General features: G+C 42.0%; 2 protein-coding genes across 6 annotated transcripts in view; one reads left to right on the forward strand and one right to left on the reverse strand.

The window, feature by feature from the left end:
- The first annotated feature begins 1,836 nt into the window (after positions 1–1,836).
- Positions 1,837–22,123, forward strand: LOC139382815 (complement C4-like). The gene is made up of 40 exons (XM_071127034.1): positions 1,837–2,075; positions 2,506–2,701; positions 2,795–2,984; positions 3,057–3,127; positions 3,223–3,308; positions 3,391–3,473; positions 3,544–3,631; positions 3,777–3,882; positions 4,026–4,152; positions 4,373–4,488; positions 4,711–4,887; positions 5,077–5,274; positions 5,559–5,753; positions 6,867–7,013; positions 9,091–9,223; positions 9,378–9,449; positions 9,705–9,911; positions 10,363–10,483; positions 10,734–10,804; positions 11,004–11,143; positions 11,308–11,511; positions 11,979–12,030; positions 12,147–12,228; positions 12,452–12,657; positions 12,757–12,986; positions 13,599–13,706; positions 13,933–14,101; positions 14,478–14,692; positions 16,271–16,426; positions 16,526–16,585; positions 16,695–16,788; positions 16,887–17,067; positions 17,197–17,284; positions 18,998–19,072; positions 19,218–19,320; positions 19,510–19,599; positions 19,689–19,781; positions 19,870–19,953; positions 20,143–20,284; positions 20,952–22,123. The coding sequence occupies exons 1-40, from the start codon at positions 2,014–2,016 to the stop codon at positions 21,091–21,093; spliced, it is 5,160 nt and encodes a 1,719-aa protein (XP_070983135.1). The 5' UTR covers positions 1,837–2,013; the 3' UTR covers positions 21,094–22,123.
- The window catches only part of LOC139382817 (tripartite motif-containing protein 3-like), a 44,104-nt gene continuing 41,767 nt past the window's right edge, over positions 21,350–23,686 (reverse strand). For all 5 annotated transcript variants that reach the window (XM_071127037.1, XM_071127035.1, XM_071127038.1 and 2 more), the window contains one exon: positions 21,350–23,629. In XM_071127037.1, coding sequence (XP_070983138.1) covers positions 23,477–23,629 — 153 coding nt within the window. In that variant the 3' untranslated portion in view covers positions 21,350–23,476. The remainder of the gene's footprint in view (positions 23,630–23,686) is intronic.

Consider the following 23,686-nt stretch of genomic DNA (forward strand, 5'->3'; position numbering starts at 1 on the left):
GTTTAGGACCTCATGTTGTAGCTTCTAGACCCCAACTGATGTCTACAACAATGATACGACTACCTATTTTGGTTTAGATTCAAGCATCATGAAACCTCTAACACAATAAATTAATTTGACTTTGTGAAAATCTGTTTTTTGGAACATACTTGCTTACCACTTTTTCCAAGTGGTTTCTTCCTTCACAGACTCCATGAAATGATGACCTCTTCCTAAATATTTGGTCAAATTATTCATTTTGTGTATGGTTTGCTAGAGACAAGAGTGGCTCAACTTACCCCTTTGACTCAACTTACCCCACTCTCCACTAGTGAGTTGATTTTAAAGACAGCTGGTCTGCAATGTACAGTTTATAGCAGCTCTAGATGGATCCACTAGGCACAGACTCATCATATAGTGAGTAGCTTATTCCCTAAATAGGGAGTAGGGTGCCATTCTGGACTAACTCTGTTTCTCCACAGGGCTATGAAGTGACTGATCTGTACCAAATGTTCTCCAAAGGTTTTACATTTATATTTAGTATCTTATTATAAAAACATTCATAATGGTCCATGAATATGCATGCATCCCAAATGGCACCCTATTCCCTTTATAGTTCACTACTTTTATAGTAGTGCGCGATATCGAGAAATGGGTGCCATTTGGGTCTCCGACCAGCAGGGAAAACCAACTAAGATCTACTACAATCTAAATCATGGCTGTTAGAGAGATGAAATGTTTATACATTACAGAAGTATTTATTTGATCACATAACTATCCATAGGGATTGCCAATAATAAAGATCTAATATTTGTTTCCCTCTGGAGATAATTTTCGAATCAGCCACAAACCACATAAAATATGTTTCCGACATGGTTGCCACTTTTGTAATGTAGTGATGCATAAAGAAAAGGTATAGACCTGGTATAGACCATCACCTTGTCAATAGATGCCCCAGTCACAATACTAAGATAACACACAATGACCTCCATACTGTATCTATAGATAGTGACTTCATATACCCACTACTTTATAAACTTCCGATTTCTATATTGTTTGCTGTTTAATTTTTGAAAACATCAATGCTATGCAACTTACAATATCATACCACTAAAGTAGAATCCCAATATTTCTTTATTTTTGAATATGATTATTTTTGCTGATTTTTACATTTTGTCACTCACTGTACCACCAATAGCTCTTATATCATGTTATTAACACCACCATTATGATTTCAGGATTTTGTTGAATGCATCTAATGCCTGTGTGAGTGTATACACATGTATGTAATATAGGTATTGCAAATAAATATACCGTTTGGATGTTTTGGGAATTATCAATGTTAAATGCATATGTGCTGTAAGTATTTGTAACATAGACCTAAGCACAAAGTGGTCTGCAAATAAAGTTTTTTCAAGGAAATCAGACTGCTGTCTTGTTTGAAAAGCAGATGTTGTGTATGTATTTGGTCTGTTTGGAAAAGGCTACTTCCCAAATGACACCTTATTCCCTACATAGTGCAATACTTTTGACCAGAGCCCCTATATATCGCACTACTTCAGACCAGGGCCCAATGGGCTCTGATCAAAAGTAGTGCACTATTTAGGGAATAGGAATCCATTTGGGACATAAACAAAATCTGGTTTCTGAGAAAACACGTGATGTATTTCATAATGTTCCTCCAATGCCAAGACTGGAGTCAGAGAAGCTGAAGGGAGGAGAGGTAGGTGGGCTAGAGGGGGTGTTGATGCTGAGGCCTTGTCCCAAATGGAACACTATTCCCTATAGGCCTTGGTTAAAAGTAGTGCACTATGTAAGGAACAGGGTGCCATTTGAGATACGGAAACCTGTTCTCTTGGAGCTGCAGAGCCCAGAGAGAGAACCTCCCACTCTCAGACTGGAGCAACATAGATTTACAGATAGATCACTTCTACAGTGTTTTGTTTTATTTTCCTGTGCAAGTTTGGGGTTGAGACAATTAATGAAGACTCTTGTTCCAGTGGCATGATACAGATCAGACGGTAAAGCAGAAAGATGAGGAACACACTGCTTCTGATCATGTCTGCACTGACTGCAGTTAGTGGGCAGAGGCCAACGTGAGTTATGTTCTGTCCATGCTAATTCTTTGTAGATACAGTATATTTTACTTGTATCATTGGTCATGCTCATTTTATGTCATGTCGCAGTCCTAAAAAATTACCACCATTTGTGTGTGTGTGAGCACTCGTGCTTGTTCGTGCGTGTGTTTGTTTGTGTTCATGTGTGTGTGTGTGAGCGCTCGTGCTTGTTCGTCCGTGTTTTTGTTTGTGTTCATGTGTGCTTGTGTTTGTTTGTGTTCGTGTGTGTGTGTGTGTGTGTGTGTGTGTTCGTGTGTGTGTGTTTGTGTTCGTGTGTGTGTGTGTGTTCATGTGTGCTTGTGTTTGTTTGTGTTCATGTGTGCGTGTGTGTGTGTGTGTGTGCTCGTGTGTGTGTGTTTGTTTGTGTTCATGTGTGCGTGTGTTTGTTCATGTGTGCTTGTGTTTGCAGATGTCTCATCACTGCTCCCAACATAGTCCACCTGGGAGTAGAGGAGACCGTGACAGTACAGCTGCAGGGAGCTATCAAGCCTACACAGTACACTCTGTACTTCCTGTACCAAACCGCCAATAATAAAGTTCTGTCTGAAAAAAAGCATGTAACTCTTAATGAAGCCAATGGCTATCAGGCGGTTGTGAAAATGAGGGTGGGTATACAGAACGCTAACCTCTTTTCATGCCCTATGGAACTACTGGAACAGGCATTTAAATTATTCTGCCTCTATTCTCATGTTTTATAGGTCATTCCTAGCCTGTACGAAGAGGCAATCAAAAGCATAAGAAAAAGAAAGAAAATTGTGCCGTTTATCCAACTGGCTACAGAGACCAATGATGATTTTCTTCCAAAAAAAAAAACAATCCTTTTGTCAACAAAAAAGGGTTATGTCTTCATTCAGACAGACAAACCAATCTACAATCCAGGAGAGAATGGTAAAGTGTAAAATAACATTACACATGGTTTTAGTTATACATTCAGCCTAATTCCAATTTGTCCTCTTCCAGTCAATTTCAGGGTCTTCACGCTAGACAACTATCTGCTGCCTGTTGATGAAAGCATCAATGTCAAGATATTTGTAAGTTTGCAAGACATCTATCTGCATGTTAAAGTTGTTTTATTGTGTTAAATGAACTCTCAGTTCTCTAACTAACATTCACTGTCTCTCTACAGAACTCCAAAGGCCTGCTGGTGTACAACCAGGTTCTACACTCCAGTAAACTCCTTCAGAGGAACATAATGATCCCTGACGTTGAGACGTGAGTAGGATGTTGACATAAAGTTGATGGAAGACAGGACATGAGTAGCACTGACCACTACTACTCTGTCCATATGATTCAGGGCTGGCCATTGGAAGATTGTTGCCGCTTTTACCAACTATCCCATGTCCAACTCTTCAGTGGAGTTTGAGGTCAAAGAATATGGTGAGTAATCTAAAGCAGGTTGTCTGACAGTATGATACGGCCCAACAAGCTTCCCCTCTGTTTCTTTCAGTTCTTCCTATGTTTGAGGTGAAGATAGCAGCTTTGAAACCATATTATTTGCTGACAGAGGATTCCTTTCAGTTCAACGTCTCTGCAAGGTGAGATTGTTGAAGCAGATTGCGTTAATGGACTGTTTTGTGAATTGTTCATACATTTTACATTTACATTTGAGTAATTTAGCAGACGCTATACATTTTCATACTTTTTTTCATAGTGTGCCAAATACATGTGTGTTGATTGCAGGTACACCTATGGCAAAGGTGTCAATGGCATAGTTTATGTTAGATTTGGACTAATCAATCAAGAAGGCAAAAGAACACATCTACCTGGCCTAGAAAACAAGACTTCTGTGAGTTCACTTTATCATCTCAAAGCTTTACATTAAAAAAAACATAACATTAAAGTCAATGTTTCTGATTGTAGAGTTATTGTTTCCATTGACTTTTATTTTTCTGATGAGCCATTTGTGAACTTATTTCTTGTGTATTGTAGATCCAAGATGGCGTCGCCAGCATTACGCTGCCAACTGAAGACCTACGTGGGAAAGCAGGAAAGCAAAGTATCCCACACATGGAGGGATACAATCTGTACATAGCTGTTACAGCTTTAGAAACAGCAAGTAAGTCCTTCATTCAGTCAGATAAAACATGACCATGCCAGCAGATCCAGGTGTTTTCTCTAGGACATACAACAATGACCTTCTCTCTCTGCATTCTCTCTCCTCTCTCTCTCTGCATTCTCTCTCCTCTCTCTCTCTCTCTCGTTCTCTCTCTCTCTCTCGTTCTCTCTCTCTCCTCTCTCCTCTCTCTCTGTCCTCTCTCTCTCTCTCTCTCTCTCAGGTGGAGATCTAGAAGAAGCTGAGAGCACTTCAGTAAAGATAGTGACGTCTCCATACATCATTGACATGTCTAAGACTAAGGAATACTTCACACCTGGAGGAAAGTTCTCTATCCTGGTACAGTGTGGTCGTTTCTGCACTCAAAGACAAACATTAACACCACAGAATAAAATATAATTGTATTCATTCAGGACATCATATGGAGATGAGCAAATCCCTTTTCCAAATGAGACGTACAATAGTTACCAGTGTCATCAATTGTATTTGCTTTACCATTTAGAGTATGACTGTATCTGCAGTCATCGTCTACTGGGCATATGCTGCATGTTTCCTTCTCAGGCCACCACCACCCACCCAGATGGATCCCCAGCCCCTGACCTCCGTATGAGGGCTTCAGTTTCAGTGACCTCTGTAGAAGGCACACAATCTGTGAAGATGGAGGGATCCGGTAACTCTAAGGGTGAGGCTGTTCTCGCCTTCGAAGTGCCCAAACTGGCCACGTCTATCGACATCAAGGTACAGGACAGACACAGAGAACTTTCAATCAACACTCTACTTCCCATGTAGTTTGACAAGCATAATATGTCTCTCAGCTCTATGTGGTCAGCAGAAAGGTAGTGCACTAAATAGGGAATATAGTGTCGTTTGAGACACAGTCACTATTTGATGTGATGTCATATTGACGATCTGTTCCTCTCTCTCCAGATGTTTGCTGAGGGAGCGGAGGAGGAGGTAATAGTGGGTGATGCCAAAATGACAGTGTCAGCAGTCCAGTCTGAGGGGAACAGCTACCTGAGTGTAGAGATAGAACATGTCACCCTGGAGCCTGGAGGAACCATGACGGTCACTCTCAGAGACATCACCCCTCCAGGCACCCCACGACCAGTCTACATCTACTATATGGTAACATACTGGAGTATCAGTCCATTCTAATAATAGATGGAAATTACCATTTACCACTTCTGCAACATACTTTATCTGTGCATAGCTTCAAGTTTCCAGACATGGCATTAGACTGGGATTGCCATAGCTGTAGTTTGTCTGTAACCAACATGAATATAAGCACTTTGGGGGTTGAGAAATGAACCATTTCAATATCTGTAGTGAAGAGTAATAATGTGTTATTTCCTCATTTCCTCATCCTCATATTTCCTTATTTCCTATTTCCTTATTTCCTTCTGTGTCAGGTCTTGAGTAAGGGCAGAGTGGTCCAGATGAACAGGGTCCAGAGGACTGAGCTGACCACCTTCAGTCTGCCCTACAGTCTTGACCTGGTCCCCTCCTTCAGACTGGTGGCCTACTACTTCACACAGGCACCAGAGAAGACTACCATAGTGGCTGACTCTGTATGGGCGGATGCCAAAGATATCTGCAAAGGACAGGTTCTGTAGTTGCTGCTTGTTTCTCTGCTTCTACTCTTTGTTTTATTATTATTATTCATATTTAGGGGCAGATCAGCTTTAATATTGGAGATAGATTGTAGTTTCCATCAATGTAATTGTCTGCATCATTTCCAATCCCCCATATCTTTTTTTGTAAATATAAATATACACACACATACATATATATATATACATTTATTTTTAAAATATATTTCCCGTTATTATTTTCCACTGACTTACCGAGTTAAACAAAGGTTAAATAAAATTGAAATAAAAATGATTTTCCGCTAACCTTTCCACCCTTCCCGTAATTGGAGTAAACTAATGAACAAGAACACTTAGGCTTCTACTTCCAGCTTATACACACTATATATATTTTACGGACACAATCTATTTTACAATAGTTATATTTTGTTTGTTTTTAGTCCTGCCTACCTCTACCCTCAACCTCTCCCATCTATTGCTGATGTCCATCAAAGTTTGATTTATATTTGCCATATATTTTTAACTGTGCCATTTCGCAACATTTCTGAACCTATATACATTTTACAGACACAGTATGTTTTCCATTAGTTATCTTGTTGTTATTAGTCCCAACCTTCAGCTCCATTCAACCCCTCCCATCTATCTCTTAACACCATCCATATTGGATTTATGTTGGAGGCAGCTTATGGTAGAGAAATTAACATTCAATTCTCTGGCAAAAGCTCTGGTGGACATTCCTGCATCCAGCATCCCAATTGCACGCTCCCTCAAAACTTGAGACATCTGTGGCATTGTGTTGTGTGACAAAACTGCATTTTACAGTGGTCTTTTATTGTCCCCAGCACAAGGTGCACCTGTGTAATGATCATGCTGTTCAATCAGCTTCTTGATATGCCACACCTGTCAGGTGGATGGATTGTCTTGTTGAAGGATAAATGCTCACTAACATGGATGTAAACAAATTTGTGCTTAAAATATGAAGGAAATAAGGTTTTTGTACATTTGGAACATTTCTGGGATCTTAGCTCAGGAAACATGGGACCAGCACTTTACACGCTGCATTATATTTTTGTTCAGTATAGATTTGCATGGAGGCATAATGTGATATCTTTGGTGTTGTGTTTTCAGATTGAGATCCTTCCATTTAAAGAGCATAAACCAGCTGACTTGGTGACTGTGGTGGTCCGTACAGACCAGGGAGACAAGGTAGCTCTGGCTGCTGTAGATACAGCTGTTTACATCCTCAACAAGAACAACAAACTCACTCCTGAGAAGGTACAGAGCCTCTGTCTTACCAGGTTTCATGAATAGATACATACAGTACAGTTGAAGTCGGAAGTTTACATACACTTAGGTTGGAGTCATTAAAACCCGTTTTTAAACCACTCCACAAATTTCTTGTTAACAAACTATAATTTTGGCAAGTCGTTTAGGACATCTACTTTGTGCATGACACAAGTCATTTTTCCAACTATTGTTTACAGACAGATTATTTCACTTATAATTAATTCACTGTATCACAATACCTTCAAACTCAGTGCCTCTTTGCTTGACATCATGGGAAAATCTAAAGAAATCAGCCAAGACCTCAGAAAAAAAATCTGTCTCATCCTTAGGAGCAATTTCCAAATGCCTGAAGGTACCACGTTCCTCTGTACAAACAATAGTACCCAAGTATAAACACCATGGGACCACGCAGCCGTCATACCGCTCAGGAAGGAGACGCGTTCTGTCTCCTAGAGATGAACGTACTTTGGTGCGAAAAGTGCAAATCAATCCCCAAACAACAGTAAAGGACCTTGTGAAGATGCTGGAGGAAACAGGTACAAAAGTATCTATATCCACAGTAAAACAAGTCTTATATCAACATAACCTGAAGGACCGCTCAGCAAGGAAGAAGCCACTGCTCCAAAACCGCCATAAAAAAGCCAGACTATGGTTTGCAACTGCACATGGGGACAAAGATTGTACTTTTTGGAGAAATGTCCTCTGGTCTGTTGAAACCAAAATAGAACTGTTTGGCCATAATGACCATCATTATGTTTGGAGGAAAAAGGGGGATGCTTGCAAGGTGAAGAACACCATCCCAACCGTGAAGCACGGGGGTGGCAGCATCATGTTGTGGAGGGGCTTTGCTGGAGGAGGGTCTGATGCACTTCACAAAATAGATGATATATTGAAGCAACATCTCAAGACATCAGTCAGGAAATTAAAGCTTGGTCGCAAATGGGTCTTCCAAATGGACAATGAACCCAAGCATACTTTCAAAGTTGTGGCGAAATGGCCATCAAAGTCAAAGTTTTGGAGTGGCCATTGCAAAGCCCTGACCTCAATCCTATAGAAAATTGGTGGGCAGAACTGAAAAAGCGTGTGTGAGCAAGGAGCCCTACAAACCTGACTCAGTTACAACAGCTCTCAGGGGGAATGGGCCAAAATTCACCCAACTTATTGTGGGAAGCTTGTGGAAGGCTACCCGAAACGTTTGACTCAAGTTAAAAATGTAAAGGTAATTCTACGTGATATTAATTGAGTATATGTAAACTTCTGACCCACTGAGAATGTGATGAAGGAAATAAAAGCTGAAATAAATCATTCTCTCTACTATTATTCGGACATTTCACATTCTTAAAATAAAGTGGTGATCCTCACTGACCTAAGACAGGGAATTTTTACTAGGATTAAATGTCAGGAATAGTGAAAAACTGAGTTTAAATGTATATGAGTTTGATGAGTTAGACTGTGAGTTAGACTGATGAGTTTCAGAATAAATTTTGAGTCCGCAATCGAACCTACAAATGCTGATGCTCCAGCTACTCAACTAGTCTAAAGAAGGCCACTTTTATTGCTTCTTTAATCAGAACAGTTTTTAGCTGTGCTAACATAATTGCAAAAGGGTTTTCTAATAATCAATTAGCCTTTTAAAATTATAAACTTGGATTAGTGCCATTGGAACACAGGAGTGATGGTTGCTGATAATGGGCCTCTGTACGCCTATGTAGATATTCTATAAAAAATGTCTTTCAAAAACAAAACATTTCTAAGTGACCCCAAACGTTTGAACGGCAGTGTATGTATCCCCTGTATGTACAGGACAGTATGTACTGTATTTATATGTATCTACTGTATGTACAGAACAGTATGTACTGTATTTATATGTATCTACTGCATGTACAGGACAGTATGTACTGTAATATGTATCTACTGCATGTACAGGACAGTGTGTACTGTAATATGTATCTACTGCATGTACAGGACAGTATGTATTTGTCTACCAGGGAGAATGGGATATCCAAAAGACAAATCTCTGTTGTTCATGCAGTAAATGGACCAATAAAGTCATCTTCTTCTTTAGATGTTTGCCTACATGAACTCCTATGACCTGGCGTGTTCTATGGGAGGGGGCAGGAACTCCCAGTCTGTGTTACAGGACGCTGGGCTCGCCTTTATAACCAACTGTGGAGATACAGAGGGTCACGTGAGAAAGGGTACGGTTTACATTCAGACATTTAACTCATTATAATACTGAATGAATAGCACATGTTCCTGATTGGTAGAAGCACACCACTGCAGCTGTGTTCGTAGATGGAGTTTATTTCACCCAATATTGTAAAATGATTTTTCTTTTGTCCTCTGAACCAGATTACTCCTGTAACGACAAAAGTAAAAGACGGAAGAGAGCCCTGAACCATCACCAGGCTTTCTCTGACATCAGTAGGTGTAGCAGTAGCCTCTCCTATTCTCCCTCCATCTTCTGAGCATGCTGCTTTCACTCTTATGGTGTATCGGGTATTATTAGTTACAGAATATGGAGAGTGCTCCATAGGATAAGTATCAATAATCCTTTAATTTACAAATGTTCAGATATGTTTCAGAAAAAGTCTTCCTTAGCATATTACATTTATTAGCTAGACATCATTTATTAGCTAGACATCATTTATTAGCTAGACACATTGTTCTTATCTGCAGTCAACAGGTACCAGGAGCCAGTGGAGAAGAGGTGTTGTCACGATGGGGCCAGGTTGAACAGCCTGGGTCTGTCCTGTGAGAGTCGTCATTCTAAAACCATCCACAAGTCTGCTCCGTGTCGCACTGCCTTCCTCAAGTGCTGCAGAGATGCCACCATGCTGAGGAGAAACATCACAAAGATAAAAAACACATACAGCCTGGCTAAAAGTACAGTATTGTATTATATTATTATATTAGTAGTTGGAATGTCAATAGCATCTCAGAAGTATCTCACAAGCTACAGATTCTTGTGGTGCATTTAAGGCACGAGGGGGTGTGGTATATGCACGACGCAACACGGATACAGCCCTTAGTCATGGTATATTGGCCATATACCACAAACCTCAGAGTGCCTTATTGCTATTATGAACTGGTTACCAATGTAATTAGAACAATATAAATAAATGTTTTGTCATACCCCGTGTATACGGTCTGATATACCACGATTTAAGCCAATCAGCATTCAGGGTTCGAACCACCCAGTTTCTAACCACTAATATAGAACTTCTTAGATTAGTCAATACTTTTGTCTTTTTTCAGATTAGTTGTACTACAGTATATGCACATATTTTGTATTGATTGAGCTGAAATGTGTCCTCTTCCCTGTCCTCCTATTTAGCGTCTGATGATATTGCTGAGGAAGAAGAGGCCATAGATGAGGTGTCTGTCCACCTCCGCTCTTATTTCCCTCAGACCTGGATGTGGGGCATCGTTGATGTGGGGCCCTCTGGTCTCGTAAGGTAACATGGTAACCTGCAACATCTACATCACAAATTATACCCTAATCCCTATATAGTGCACTACCGGCCCTGGTCTAAAGTAGTGCACTATATAGGGAATAGGGTGCCATTTGGGACATAGGCCAGGACAGTCATGACTGGGACCAGGAGTTTTCCCTGATCATGTGAACTTACTGGGTAAAACTTGGGGACCAATATAGTGTAACAAGTATATTAGGAATGACATCATGTTGTACGTTATTATTTTCAGACACAGTGTTGCTGTCCCTGACTCCATCACTACCTGGGAGGTTCAAGCAGTGGGGATCTCTAAAACAAAAGGCAGGTCACCTCTTCCATCTAACCTAAGACCATTACACTAGCCTAGTTCTAAATATATGTGTGCTGTTGCAAACTCATTTTAGCTGTCATTGTCAAGCCAACCATGACAACGAGTGATAAAAAGATGGCATGATAGCACAAACAGACTTTCAGAGGACAGTCATCAAGTGGTTAATGTTAGTGTTGATTCTCCCTTCAGGGTTTTGTATAGCAGAGCCCAAGCCTCTGGTGGTGTTTCAGGACTTCTTTGTATCTCTCAGACTTCCCTATTCTGTGAAGAGAAATGAACAGCTACAGATGAAAGCTGTGGTGTTCAACTACAGAACCGAATGTATGGAGGTAACTAGTGTTGTAAAAACAATATATTTGAGTCCAAAATGCCTCCAACAGCCATTTATACAAATAAACTGCAGTTGCAGACATTTTTATCTGTAGATTCCTTTGATAGACAATTTTACTATACTTACATCTACTACCATGTATATGTGTTTCTCTCTGTGAAGGTGACAGTGGAGCTGGCATGGGTGGAGGGTCTGTGCAGTGCAGGGGGAGACAGAGGGGACAAGCAGGTGGTCACAGTACCAGGTAACTCTGCTGTCCCTGTCTACTTCACCGTGGTTCCTCTGGTCATAGGAAACATCCCTATCCATGTAGACGCCTACACTAAGACGGCCCGCGACCAGATCAAGAAGGACCTCAAAGTCACGGTATGAACACGACACTTGTATCACCTCTCTCCCTCTAATATACAGTAGTGCTTCAGTATGTCTCTATGATACATGTGTACATTAGGCTACATGTGGTTCTCACTTCTTTAATGTGCTGAACACCACTGTTTTTCTCCCATTATTATACAAAAGTTACAGTACAGATGTAGAATCTTAATTTGATTACCCTGTTGCACGATTACTATCCTGCAATGCGGGTAACGGGTAGTATATTATAGGTTTAAAAAGGCTATCCACTGACATTTCTGACTTGATTTTCCCTTACAAAAACAGTTGCAACCCCTACAAAAATGTCCATTAATTATAATTCGCATATTAATTCACATTTCCTGTTTCTGCAGGATAATCTTCCTGCTGTAGCAATCTGGCTCAAATTAAGATCCAACATCTGTATATGTCTGTATAAACAATCTGAATGAACGCTCACATTTTGTTCTGTTATACAGGGGGAAGGGGAACTGGTCTCAATACAACAAGAATACAACATTGACGGGAAAGGTAATGTTGTCTTTCTAAACATGTGAAACCTGTAGTAAAAGTGACATTTATGCAAACAAGCCTCATCAGACCGTTGAGTTAAAACAGTCTCTCCATTTCTTATCTATGTCACACAGCTGGCAAGTCAATCGAGCTTGAAATTCCACTTCCTCCTAATGCTGTCCCTGGACTGGAATCTGACACCTACATCAGTGTCAAAGGAAAGGAGGGTCGATAAATACTGTAGTCAGACTTTCTGCTAGTGTGGAACATAAACTGTGTTGGGTCTGTAGTACTGTATGTATTTACATTGACATTTTTTACATTTTGGTCCATGAGATATTATTTCAGACTATGAGTTTTCCCTGACCGGTTTTTCCAGACCAATCTCCAGGGCTAGTTTACTGCTATAACAGGGAAACCTCTCCCATCACACCCATGTAGGTGGTGTGATGGGAGAGTCAGTGGAGAACTGTCTAAACCTGGATGGAGTGGACCAGCTCATCTCCCTTCCCAAGGGGTGTGCGGAGCAGACCATGGTCACCATGTCTCCAGCCATCCACGCCATGAGATACCTGGACGCTACTGGACAGTGGGTCGACCTAAAGGCTGAACGCAGAGATGAAGCCCAAGCCATGATACAGACTGGTGAGGGGACACTGGGAGAATTTAAGTTAATCCCCTTTGAGACATCTAGCCTTGTGGGTATCAAATGGTTGAAATTAATTGATTCTTTCTCTTTCCAAGGATACGGCAGAATCCTGTCCTTCAAGAAGACAGATGGATCCTATGGAGCTTTCCTGTCAACTCCAAGCAGTGTTTGGTTGACAGCCTTTATAGCCAAGGAGTTGTCCCAGTGCAGGGACGTGATTTCAGTGGAGGACTCCTACATCCAACAGTCTATTTCCTACCTGGTGTCTAAACAGCTGGCCAGTGGAGGATTCACTGACCCTAACCCACTCTATGACCGCACCATGCAGGAAAGAATGCTTTATTCATCCATTCAAGACGGAAATATGATTTATGCTGTACCCTACCCCTCAGAAATACACATTAGGTTGGAGAGGCTGGGGGCAGCCACACTGTGCATCCAGTTGAGCAGTTTAGGGGTTAAGTGCTTTTCTCAAGGGCACAACAGCAGGAGATCTTGTCTTTCTAGGATGTGTCACTGTCAACCATCTAGCAGTCGACTCAAATATCGTCCACATTTCTTTCTGCCCGGGCTGGGTAGCAATCGCGCCCCTATGACCTCTAAGTTGGGGCTACCGAGTGGCGCAGCGTTCTAAGGCACTGCATCTCAGTGCTAGAGGCATCACTACAGACCCTGGTTAGATTCTAGGCCGTATCACAACCGGCCGTGATTGGGAGACACATAGGGTGGCGCACAATTGGCCCAGTGTCGTCCGGGTTAGGGTTTGGCAGGGCTAGGCCGTAATTGTAAATAAGAATGTATTCTTAACTGAGTTGCCAAGTTAAATAAAGGTAAAAAAAATGTATAAGCCAAATGTTCTTTATGTCCGGACCATGCAGGTACCATTCCATACAATATGATGTCTTTACCTGTCTGCTATCTCTCCATTCCCTCACCTCAGGGTGGAGTGGGAGGGTTTGAGGGAGAGGTGTCTCTGACGGCGTTTGTTCTGATAGCCATGAACCACGCTGTGGCACTGTACCCTGAAGGAAAAGGCTCAGAAATGGTAATACATTGATTCAACTAAGTCACGGACATAACCTTTACATCACCTAACTTATCATCACTGACTTACTAAAAGTTGTGTAATTATTATCCCGAAGGGGAAAGTTGGTTTTGCAACAATATGATCCAGAATAAAGCAACATGCCTTTTTGTGTCTGTTGTGATAATGTTTAACTAATGCATTTGTTGTTTCTAATGCTAAATCTATCCACCATTTCCTGTGTTAGAGGCAGGCTATGGAGCAGGCTAAGGCCTACCTGGAGTCGAAGCTGGACTCCCTTCAGAGGCCCTTCTCTGTTGCCATCACCTCCTACGCCCTCTCTCTAACCTCCCCTGGCGGAGACAGTGCCTCCATGGCTCAGACCAAACTCAGGGCCTTGGCACACAGTGACAATGGTCAGTACCTTGTTACTTTACTAGACATCTAGGGCTATGGGTTGCCTAGTTACTTCAGAAGTTGTCTATATCAGAAAGGCTCTATTCATCTAAAGTGTGTTTGTACTGTTTTAACTCATTCCTTTGGACTTCAACCTGCTTTGATTACTAGCGCCTGTAAAGTATTACAGGTAGTGGCTGGAGAAAAAGTCAGGATAAGGTCTTCTGGGTAGACATTGATTCCCTGGTCTGTATGATCATTGAGGGAAGGTAGACATACACAATGACAACATTTAAACAGCAGAGGGCGCCATATTATTGATTATGTCTCCCCTGCAATGTTATATGGCTAACGACATACTGTAGCTGCTAAACATACTGTATATCTCCCCTGCAGAAGCAGATACATGTCACTGGGAGGCCAATGATGCTCTGAGGCTGAGCGGGGAGACGAGGGCCAATCAGGTGCCCCAGGCCCAGGCCATCTCCGTGGAGACCACGGCTTACGCCCTGCTCCAGACAGTGGCGGAGGGAGACATGACGTACGCGACGTGCATCGCCCGCTGGCTCACTGAGCAGAGACAGTATGGAGGAGGGTTCCGCTCTACACAGGTAGGTACTGTAGGTCAAGACACCAGTAGACAGACAGGTAGGTATTATAGGTCACGCCACCAGTAGACAGACAGGTAGGTACTGTAGGTCAAGCCACCAGTAGACAGACAGGTAGGTATTATAGGTCAAGCCACCAGTAAACAGACAGGTAGGTACTGTAGGTCAAGCCACCAGTAGACAGACAGGTAGGTACTGTAGGTCAAGCCACCAGTAGACAGACAGGTAGGTATTATAGGTCACGCCACCAGTAGACAGACAGGTAGGTACTGTAGGTCAAGCCACCAGTAGACAGACAGGTAGGTATTATAGGTCAAGCCACCAGTAAACAGACAGGTAGGTACTGTAGGTCAAGCCACCAGTAGACAGACAGGTAGGTACTGTAGGACAAGCCACCAGTAGACAGACAGGTAGGTATTATAGGTCACGCCACCAGTAGACAGACAGGTAGGTACTGTAGGACAAGCCACCAGTAGACAGACAGGTAGGTACTGTAGGACAAGCCACCAGTAAACAGACAGGTAGGTACTGTAGGTCAAGCCACCAGTAGACAGACAGGTAGGTACTGTAGGACAAGCCACCAGTAGACAGACAGGTAGGTATTATAGGTCACGCCACCAGTAGACAGACAGGTAGGTACTGTAGGTCAAGCCACCAGTAGACAGACAGGTAGGTATTATAGGTCAAGCCACCAGTAGACAGACAGGTAGGTATTATAGGTCAAGCCACCAGTAGACAGACAGGTAGGTATTATAGGTCAAGCCACCAGTAGACAGACAGGTAGGTATTATAGGTCAAGCCACCAGTAGACAGACAGGTAGGTATTATAGGTCACGCCACCAGTAGACAGACAGGTAGGTACTGTAGGTCAAGCCACCAGTAGACAGACAGGTAGGTATTATAGGTCAAGCCACCAGTAGACAGACAGGTAGGTATTATAGGTCAAGCCACCAGTAAACAGACAGGTAGGTACTGTAGGTCAAGCCACCAGTAGACAGACAGGTAGGTACTGTAGGACAAGCCACCAGTAGACAGACAGGTAGGTATTATAGGTCAAGCCACCAGTAGACAGACAGGTAGGTATTATAGGTCAAGCCACCAGTAGACAGACAGGTAGGTATTATAGGTCAAGCCACCAGTAGACAGACAGGTAGGTATTATAGGTCAAGCCACCAGTAAACAGACAGGTAGGTACTGTAGGACAAGCCACCAGTAGACAGACAGGTAGGTATTATAGGTCAAGCCACCAGTAGACAGACAGGTAGGTATTATAGGTCAAGCCACCAGTAAACAGACAGGTAGGTACTGTAGGACAAGCCACCAGTAGACAGACAGGTAGGTATTATAGGTCAAGTAGACAGACAGGTAGGTAGGTACTGTAGCATTATGATCGGTGCTCGGAGTTATCACTGACCACTTGACTTGACCTCGAGAAACTCCTGGCCCTAGTTATATACTGCTCTCTCTCTCTTTCTCTCTCATCCGTTTTCTGTCCCATCTTTCTCTTTCTTTCTCTGTCCCCTCTCTCCTTCTCCTTTGTCCCCTCTCTCCTTCTCCTTTGTCCCTCCCTCCCTCCAACAGGATACAGTTGTAGCTCTTGAGGCTCTAGCTAAGTACAGTATCAAGGACAATGATGTTCAGGACTTGGACCTTAATGTTGAGATGTGTTACCAAAACGGCAACAAGCAGAGAGTTCATCTTACGAAGCGTAATGCCCTGACCCTATCTGCCTTCCAGGTGAGATTGAGTTTAGAATTCAAGCAGTGCTCTGATTTAACTTTCTCAAATTCTGTTTTACATCTACTAATCTCTGTGTTGTCTGGTTTGTCTTGGCAGGTGAACCAAGGAAGCCAGATCACTATTAACACAGAGGGTAAGGGAAATGGGACCTTATCAGTAAGTAAATTTAGTAAATAGATTTAAAAGTAAATGATGATGATTCTAACATTGTAAGACTTTCTGAATCTCAACGCCTGTGTCCACAGTGTTTGTTTTATGTCATCAGGTGGTCCAGACCTACAGAACTCTGGAGAGGATGGACTTGTTCTGTGGTTTCTACAGTCTCAATGTCTCAGTGGAGGGAGAGGTTAAGTACAGAAGTAAGTTTCAGCCAGAATGCATCTATAAACACTAAACACATTTGCTGGAGTGCTGCTTGAAAACATAAAAGTGTTTTTTTTTTAATGTAAAATGACAGAAAAAGCGGACGATGGTCCTGAGCTAGATGACTATTATAACTATGAGTCTGACGGGGATGGGAACCCTAGTGATGAGCCAATGAGCAGGATGGAATGGTTTGACCTGCGCACACGCAGGAAGAGACACATCCCACAGGAGGAGGAGAGGGAGAAGTCCCTAGTCTACACTGTGTGTGTGGGGTGAGTACAGGTGTCTGTCTGTCTGTCTGTCTGTCTGTCTGTCTGTCTGTCTGTCTGTGCGTGCATGCATGCATACATAGAGTGGGATGAGTGGATATATGGTTCTCTCTCTCCTCTCTTCTCCTACAGACTGACCAGTGGTAATTCTACAGGCATGGTCATCGTGGACATCTCCCTTCTCAGTGGACTCAAACCTAACATGCAGGATCTGGAGGAGGTACTGTAGGCCTACATGTAATGTTGATTTACATTTTTGCCATCCAGCAGACGCTCTTATACACAGTCAGTGCATTCAACTATGGGCTCGATTCAATCTGTAGTGCTGAAGTTCCACCATACAGCGCAATTGAAATTTGAAGGCAATGTTTCCGCGTTCGTAGAGACTGCATTCACGGTAAATGCTGCATATGCAGGAAAACTGAAATCCGTTTTACCTCATTTCTACCAGCATGTCACCTGTGCAACTAGAGGCAAACAAATTCTAGACCACCTTTACTCCACACACAGAGACACATACAAAGCTCTCCCTCGCCCTCCCTTTGGTAAATCTGACCATAACTTTCTCCTCCTGATTGCTGCTTACAAGCAAAAACTCAAACAGGAAGTAACAGTGATGTGCTTAATACGGAAGTGTTCCAATGAAGCGGTTGCTTCTATACAGGACTGTTTCACCAGCACAGACTGGAATATTTTCCAGGATTCATCCGATGTCATTGAGGAGTTTATCACATTAATAAGTGCATCGACAATGACCGTACGTACATAACCCAGCCAGAAGCCATGGATTACAGGCAACATCTGCACTGAGCTAAAGGCTAGAGCTGCCACTTTCAAGGAGCGGGACACTAATCCAGACGCTTATAATAAATACCGTTACGCCCTCAGGCAAAGCATTAATACAGGACCAAGATCAAATCCTACTTTATCGGCTCTGATGGTCGTCGGATGTGGCAGAGCTTGCAACCTATCATGGATTACAAAGGGAAACACAGCCGTGAGCTGTCCAGTGACGCAAGCCTACCAGGCGAGCTAAACACATTCTATGCTCTCTTCGAGGCTAGCAACACTGAATCATGCTGTTCCTGACACCATGGGTGATCACACTCTTGTGAGTGTGATGTGAGTAAGACCTTTAAACAAGCTAATATTCAAAAGGCCGCAGGGCCAGATGGATTACCAGGACGCATACTCAGAGCATGCGCAAGTGTCTTCACTGAATTGTTCAACCTCTCCCTGACCCAGTCTGTAATACCTACATGTTTCAAGTAGACCACCATGTGCCCAAGAATGCCAAGGTAACCTGTCTAAATGACTATCACACTGTAGCACTCACTAGGTAGCACTCATCTGTAGCCATGAAATGCTTTGAAAGGCTGGTCATGGCTCACATCAACATCATCATCCCAGACACCCTGGACCCACTCTAATTCACATACCGCCCCAACAGATCCACAGATGACGCAATCTGTATTGCACTCCACATTGCCCTTTTCCACCTGAACAAAGGAACATGAGAATGCTGTTCATTGACTACAGCTCAGCGTTCAACACCATAGTGCATAGTGTTATTATTTTTCTATTATTTCACCCCAAAAAATCTACATTGTTGGGAAGGACCCGTAAGTTAGCATTTCACTGTTAGTCTACACCTGTTGTTTACAAAGCGTGTGACAAATACGATTTGATATGTCGGCTCAATTGAAAATTACCTTTAAATTTCAAGCTGTAGTGCGGATCTTCAGCGCTACAGATTGAATCGAGCCCTACGTTTAGTAGGAAAAACAACCACTTATCACAGTTATTACAAGTAAACCCTTTGAAATATCTGAGATCAGCAGAATCAGTTCCAGGAAGAAAACACATTTTAGCGATTCACATTGACATGTTGTCAAACTATATAATGATGTCTTTTTCTATTTCTCTCCTCTAGAATGTAAAGGGTACTGAGAAATACATTGACCATTATGACATCGCCCCAAATAAAGTGTTCCTCTACTTCGCTGAGGTAAGACCTTTTGTATCCAAAGCCACGACATCAATCAGCTATGACTACTGTACTACTCCTATAGTGATTCGCAAAATAGTTATCTTGTTCTCGCCAAGGTTGTCCTCTCTACCGTCGGAGGCTGTATTGTCACTATGTATTCCAGATCACCGAGGAACCACAGTGTGTAGCGTTCCGGGCCAAACAGATCAGTCCCATGGGCCTGGTGCAGCCTGCTGCTGCTGTGGTCTTTGACTACTACAACCCAGGTATACCACCATGTTTAGTTTAGGGTATATTAAGACAATGGTTGTAATGTATCTGGAAGGTCCATGGGGCTGGTGCAGCCTGGTGAGGCTTTAGGCCCTGGTCAAATGTAGTGCACAATAAAGAGAATAGGATGCCGTATGGGACACAGCCATCGTCTGAGTGACTAATGCTGAACTATGTCCCGACAGAGAGGAGATGCACTGTGTTCTACAGCTCACCCCAGAAGAGCAACATGATCTCCAAGATCTGTCAGGACAATATGTGCTCCTGTGCAGAGGGTATGTGCACTCCTTCCAGCTAGTATTTTTTATAGTGCCTGAACTATTTTGAACTATTGTGTATCTAGTTTTTATTTGCTTTGTCTCAGGTGGCTGCCCAAAGAAGAAAGTCACGTACAGTAAAGCCATGGAGAAAGAGACTCGCAGGAGCTTTGCTTGTTTCTCTCCAATTGTTAATTATGGTGAGTTTATACCTGGAACCCAAATACTCTCTTCTTTCTAATGTGCTGTAGTTGGTACTCACACCCCTTCATGTTGTCCTTCTGACAGTGTACGTCGTCAAGTTTGTCAACTCATCCGATGATGGAGTCTTTCAACATTACACCACATTACTGACCAAAATCCTACAGACAGGTGAGTGTTCTACAATATTACAGTTTGCATCCCAAACGGCAGCCTATTTCTTATGATGCACTACTTTGGATGGGTCCTGGTTAAAAGTAGTGCACTATATAGGGAAAAGAGTGCCATTTGGTACTTGAACATTCTCTTGAAGTATAATTTTCTTGACATTATTCTTGTGCTGGTTCTCTGCTATGCCAGGTAAAGACGTGATGCAGACTGGAGCAGTGAGAGACATGATCAAGCGTAAAGCCTGTGATGAGTTTGACATGAAGACTGACAGTAACTACCTGATCATGGGTAGAGATGGGACCATCTCTGACACCACTGACCACAGTGGGAAGTAAGTGATGGGATGCGTCCCAAATGGTACCCTATTCCCTATATAGTGCACTACTTTTAACCAGGGTTCATAGGGCTCTGGTCAAAAGTAGTGCTACATGTTATAAAATAATAATAATTAGGTGGGTGTTATATGTACAAGTGTGTATTATACCAATGTGTGAATTGGAAATTCATTTCTTGCATCTCTCAACTCCCCCTGAGACACATTTGGAGAGTGGGGTCACAGCCAGGGTCAAAAGTAGTGCACCATGTATGGTATAGGGTTCCATTTGGGACATTAGTCTTCCTTTTCAATTAACTATACAGTATGTGTCAATATATTGTAAGACAACATTGATATAATACATGGAATCATCAGGTAAAAAAAGACAGCATAGAGGATATTTATTACAATATTGTTGAATTGAGATACTGTAAAGGTTTATCACTACTTGGGCCCTAGATTGTGATTTCTCCATTGGGAAATGTACACTACATGTACAGTGTAGAATGGGAGACTATTCCAGTGCAGTTTGAGTGAGAGACTCCAATGCTGTCCACCCTAGTCCTGTATTACTAAATGTTGTCCACCCCAGGCCTGTATAACTAAATGTTGTCCACCCCAGGCCTGCATTACTAAATGTTGTCAACACCAGGCCTGTATAACTAAATGCTGTCTTCCGTAGGCCTGTCTATGTCCTGGATAATGAGATGTGGTTGGAGGAGATTCCAGAGGAGAGGAAGTGTAAAGCTACTAAGAACCGTAAAGCCTGTAACATGCTCAAGGACTTCATGAAACAGTACGAGGTCAACCAGTGTTCAATATAACCCTTGGTTGCCTTCAGTGAACATCCAGATATAAATATATTATATAGAACAGACATGTTTGTCTGTCATTGAGAATAGGGAAATATGTTGGCTCTATGCAACACATTTCTATCAGAAACGTTCCAGAAAGTTGTGGCTCCTGAACATCACGTGACCCAGGATGACTGTCCTGGACAACAGAGAGAGACTGTGATACAAAGAAGGATATATGTTTAGTATGAATAGAGGAAAGCAGAAAGCACACTCAGTATCTCCATAAACCATGTGCTTTTATTACCAGTGCATATTCACAGAGAAAATAGAAAGAAGATTGAGTGACATATTTTTGAAACACAAAGAGATGATGTGTCTAATACTCCTTAATAAAAACAACCTGTGATAGACTGTGTAGCCAGTTTGGCATGACGTCAGAGAGGTTATAGGGACTCTATTTTGGCACCAAGGGTGCTGTGTTGTTACAGTTGTGACCACCAGGGGGAGTGAGAGCGCTATAGCTCATCTAATGCTAATGAAACCCTCAGGACAATATTGTTATTAATTGGTAATGAACTGTTATAACCCGCTAAAGAAATGCTATGAACTGTGATAACCAGGCAATGAAACATTGTAACTCTAGTCCTTCAACACACGCTGAAGCTGTTGATACATTCACACTGTGGCTTCTGAAAAGAAACTATATAAATCTACTGTTGACAGTGTTTAAGACTGAAACCCAGAAGTTAGTCAAATATCTAATGTAGTTTTGCATGTTCAATAACACTAAGTAATATAATCATTGGTATTGGTTTTCAATATGTACTCCAACTTGTCACAATTCAAAACCCACTATGTATTTTTTGGCAAATCAAATCTTTCAAATTCTAAATCCTCACTGTTTGTTCTACTAATCCCCTCAAAGTGGCTAAGGGTTTTTACTATATATGGAGACAAATGACAAAGGCGTGAATTTCTAAAAAATAAAACACATCAAATTAGAAAAATAATTTGTAAATGCTGAACTAGTGTATAAAATAAAATAAATTAGCAATTCCATGTTTGAATTTTTTTCATTTTTAAAAAGAACAGATAACAAAGTTTAGAATAATTCTGCTGCTCACATATGCAATAATCATGACACATCTCTTCACCAGCTGAACTCCTGTTTTAAAAAGCACACTTTAGGACAGCTGCCGTACATAGAAACGCTGGAATGCCAGACTGCTGTTCTCGGATTAACCAAAAGATATGTGTTTTAAAATGAAAGCACAGATAAAGCTGCATAATGATCCATTGTACACAGTTATGCATACACAGTTCATACAGCAAATCAATGCACAGATGGTGATGACTTTTTATATGTGAGATGGCTATAAGTTAAGTCAGTTTGCTCTTAGATACAACTGAAAGAGAAATTATGTTTCGCTGGTTGGTTTCACTGTAAGCACATTGTTCGTTGCACTTAGACCATGGCGAAGAAACAGTTTATAAACGCCACTTATATCGTCACGTCTGAGTTAATAACAAGGTAAAGATAAAACTTCATGCATTGGGACGAGCTCCTTCACAACATGGCTCAATTATTATACACGTACTTCAACCCATCACTGATCTGGTCTCCTAATATCAGTTACACTATATACACACTTCATATCTCCTTCATACCTCCTCGTAGTTTCACATCAATGACTGAACAAAGAGGTAAATACACTCTACACAAGTAGGCTGCATCCCAAATGGCATAGTGCACTACTTTTGACCAGAGCCCAATGGGCCCAGGTCAAAAGTAGTGAACTACACAAAGAATAGGGTGCCATTTCAGACTCAGTAAACTCCATAACACAGCACAAGGAGGAGTCAACGGGGGTTATATTGTTACTTCATGATGTTGGGGGGTTCAGAGAACACTAACTGGATGAGGTGGATCTGATCAGATGTGCAAATCAAAGGGACAGCTATGGGAAAGATCATTGCACCTGTATATTATGTATAGTACATTGGCTTGTGTCGTTGCTCAGTGCTAACACGTGCACTGACCTGGGGGCAAAAATACATACATTAGATCAAATACTTTCCAATACTTCAAGTGCTGCACTTGATTTGGTTTGCCTGAACCAATGGAACAGTCCCAAAAACGCAAACTCAAATAAACAGGTAAATCAAGCACATCCCAAACACTTAAAATACTTTCAAGTATTTGTCTTATTTTTGGACCCAGGTCAGGCTGTGATTGGTTTGTCTGTACATCCCAAATGGAAACCTATTCCTTATATAGTGCACTACTTATGACCAGAGCCCTATGGGTTTCTGTTAAGAAGTAGTGCACTATGAAGGGAATAGGGAGCCATTTGAGACACAGTGGGAGTGGTAGGCCTGCAACAGACCGTCCCTAAAGCAATGGTTCTACCTACTGCAGGTAGCGGTAAACCTTGAAGCAGTGGTTGCCAGAGTCAGCCACAGCCACGTGTCCATCAGATGTGAGAGACAGGCCCTGTGGACCATAGAGAGGGTCTGCTGTGGTGTTGATGTAGGACAGGAACGACCCGGAACTATCAAACACCTGCAGGACAATACAAAAACAAGGTCAGGGTCAGCTGTACTCATAATAAGTTACATT

This window comes from Oncorhynchus clarkii, chromosome 24 (genome assembly GCF_045791955.1).
Source record: "Oncorhynchus clarkii lewisi isolate Uvic-CL-2024 chromosome 24, UVic_Ocla_1.0, whole genome shotgun sequence".
Taxonomy (NCBI): Eukaryota; Metazoa; Chordata; class Actinopteri; order Salmoniformes; family Salmonidae; genus Oncorhynchus; species Oncorhynchus clarkii.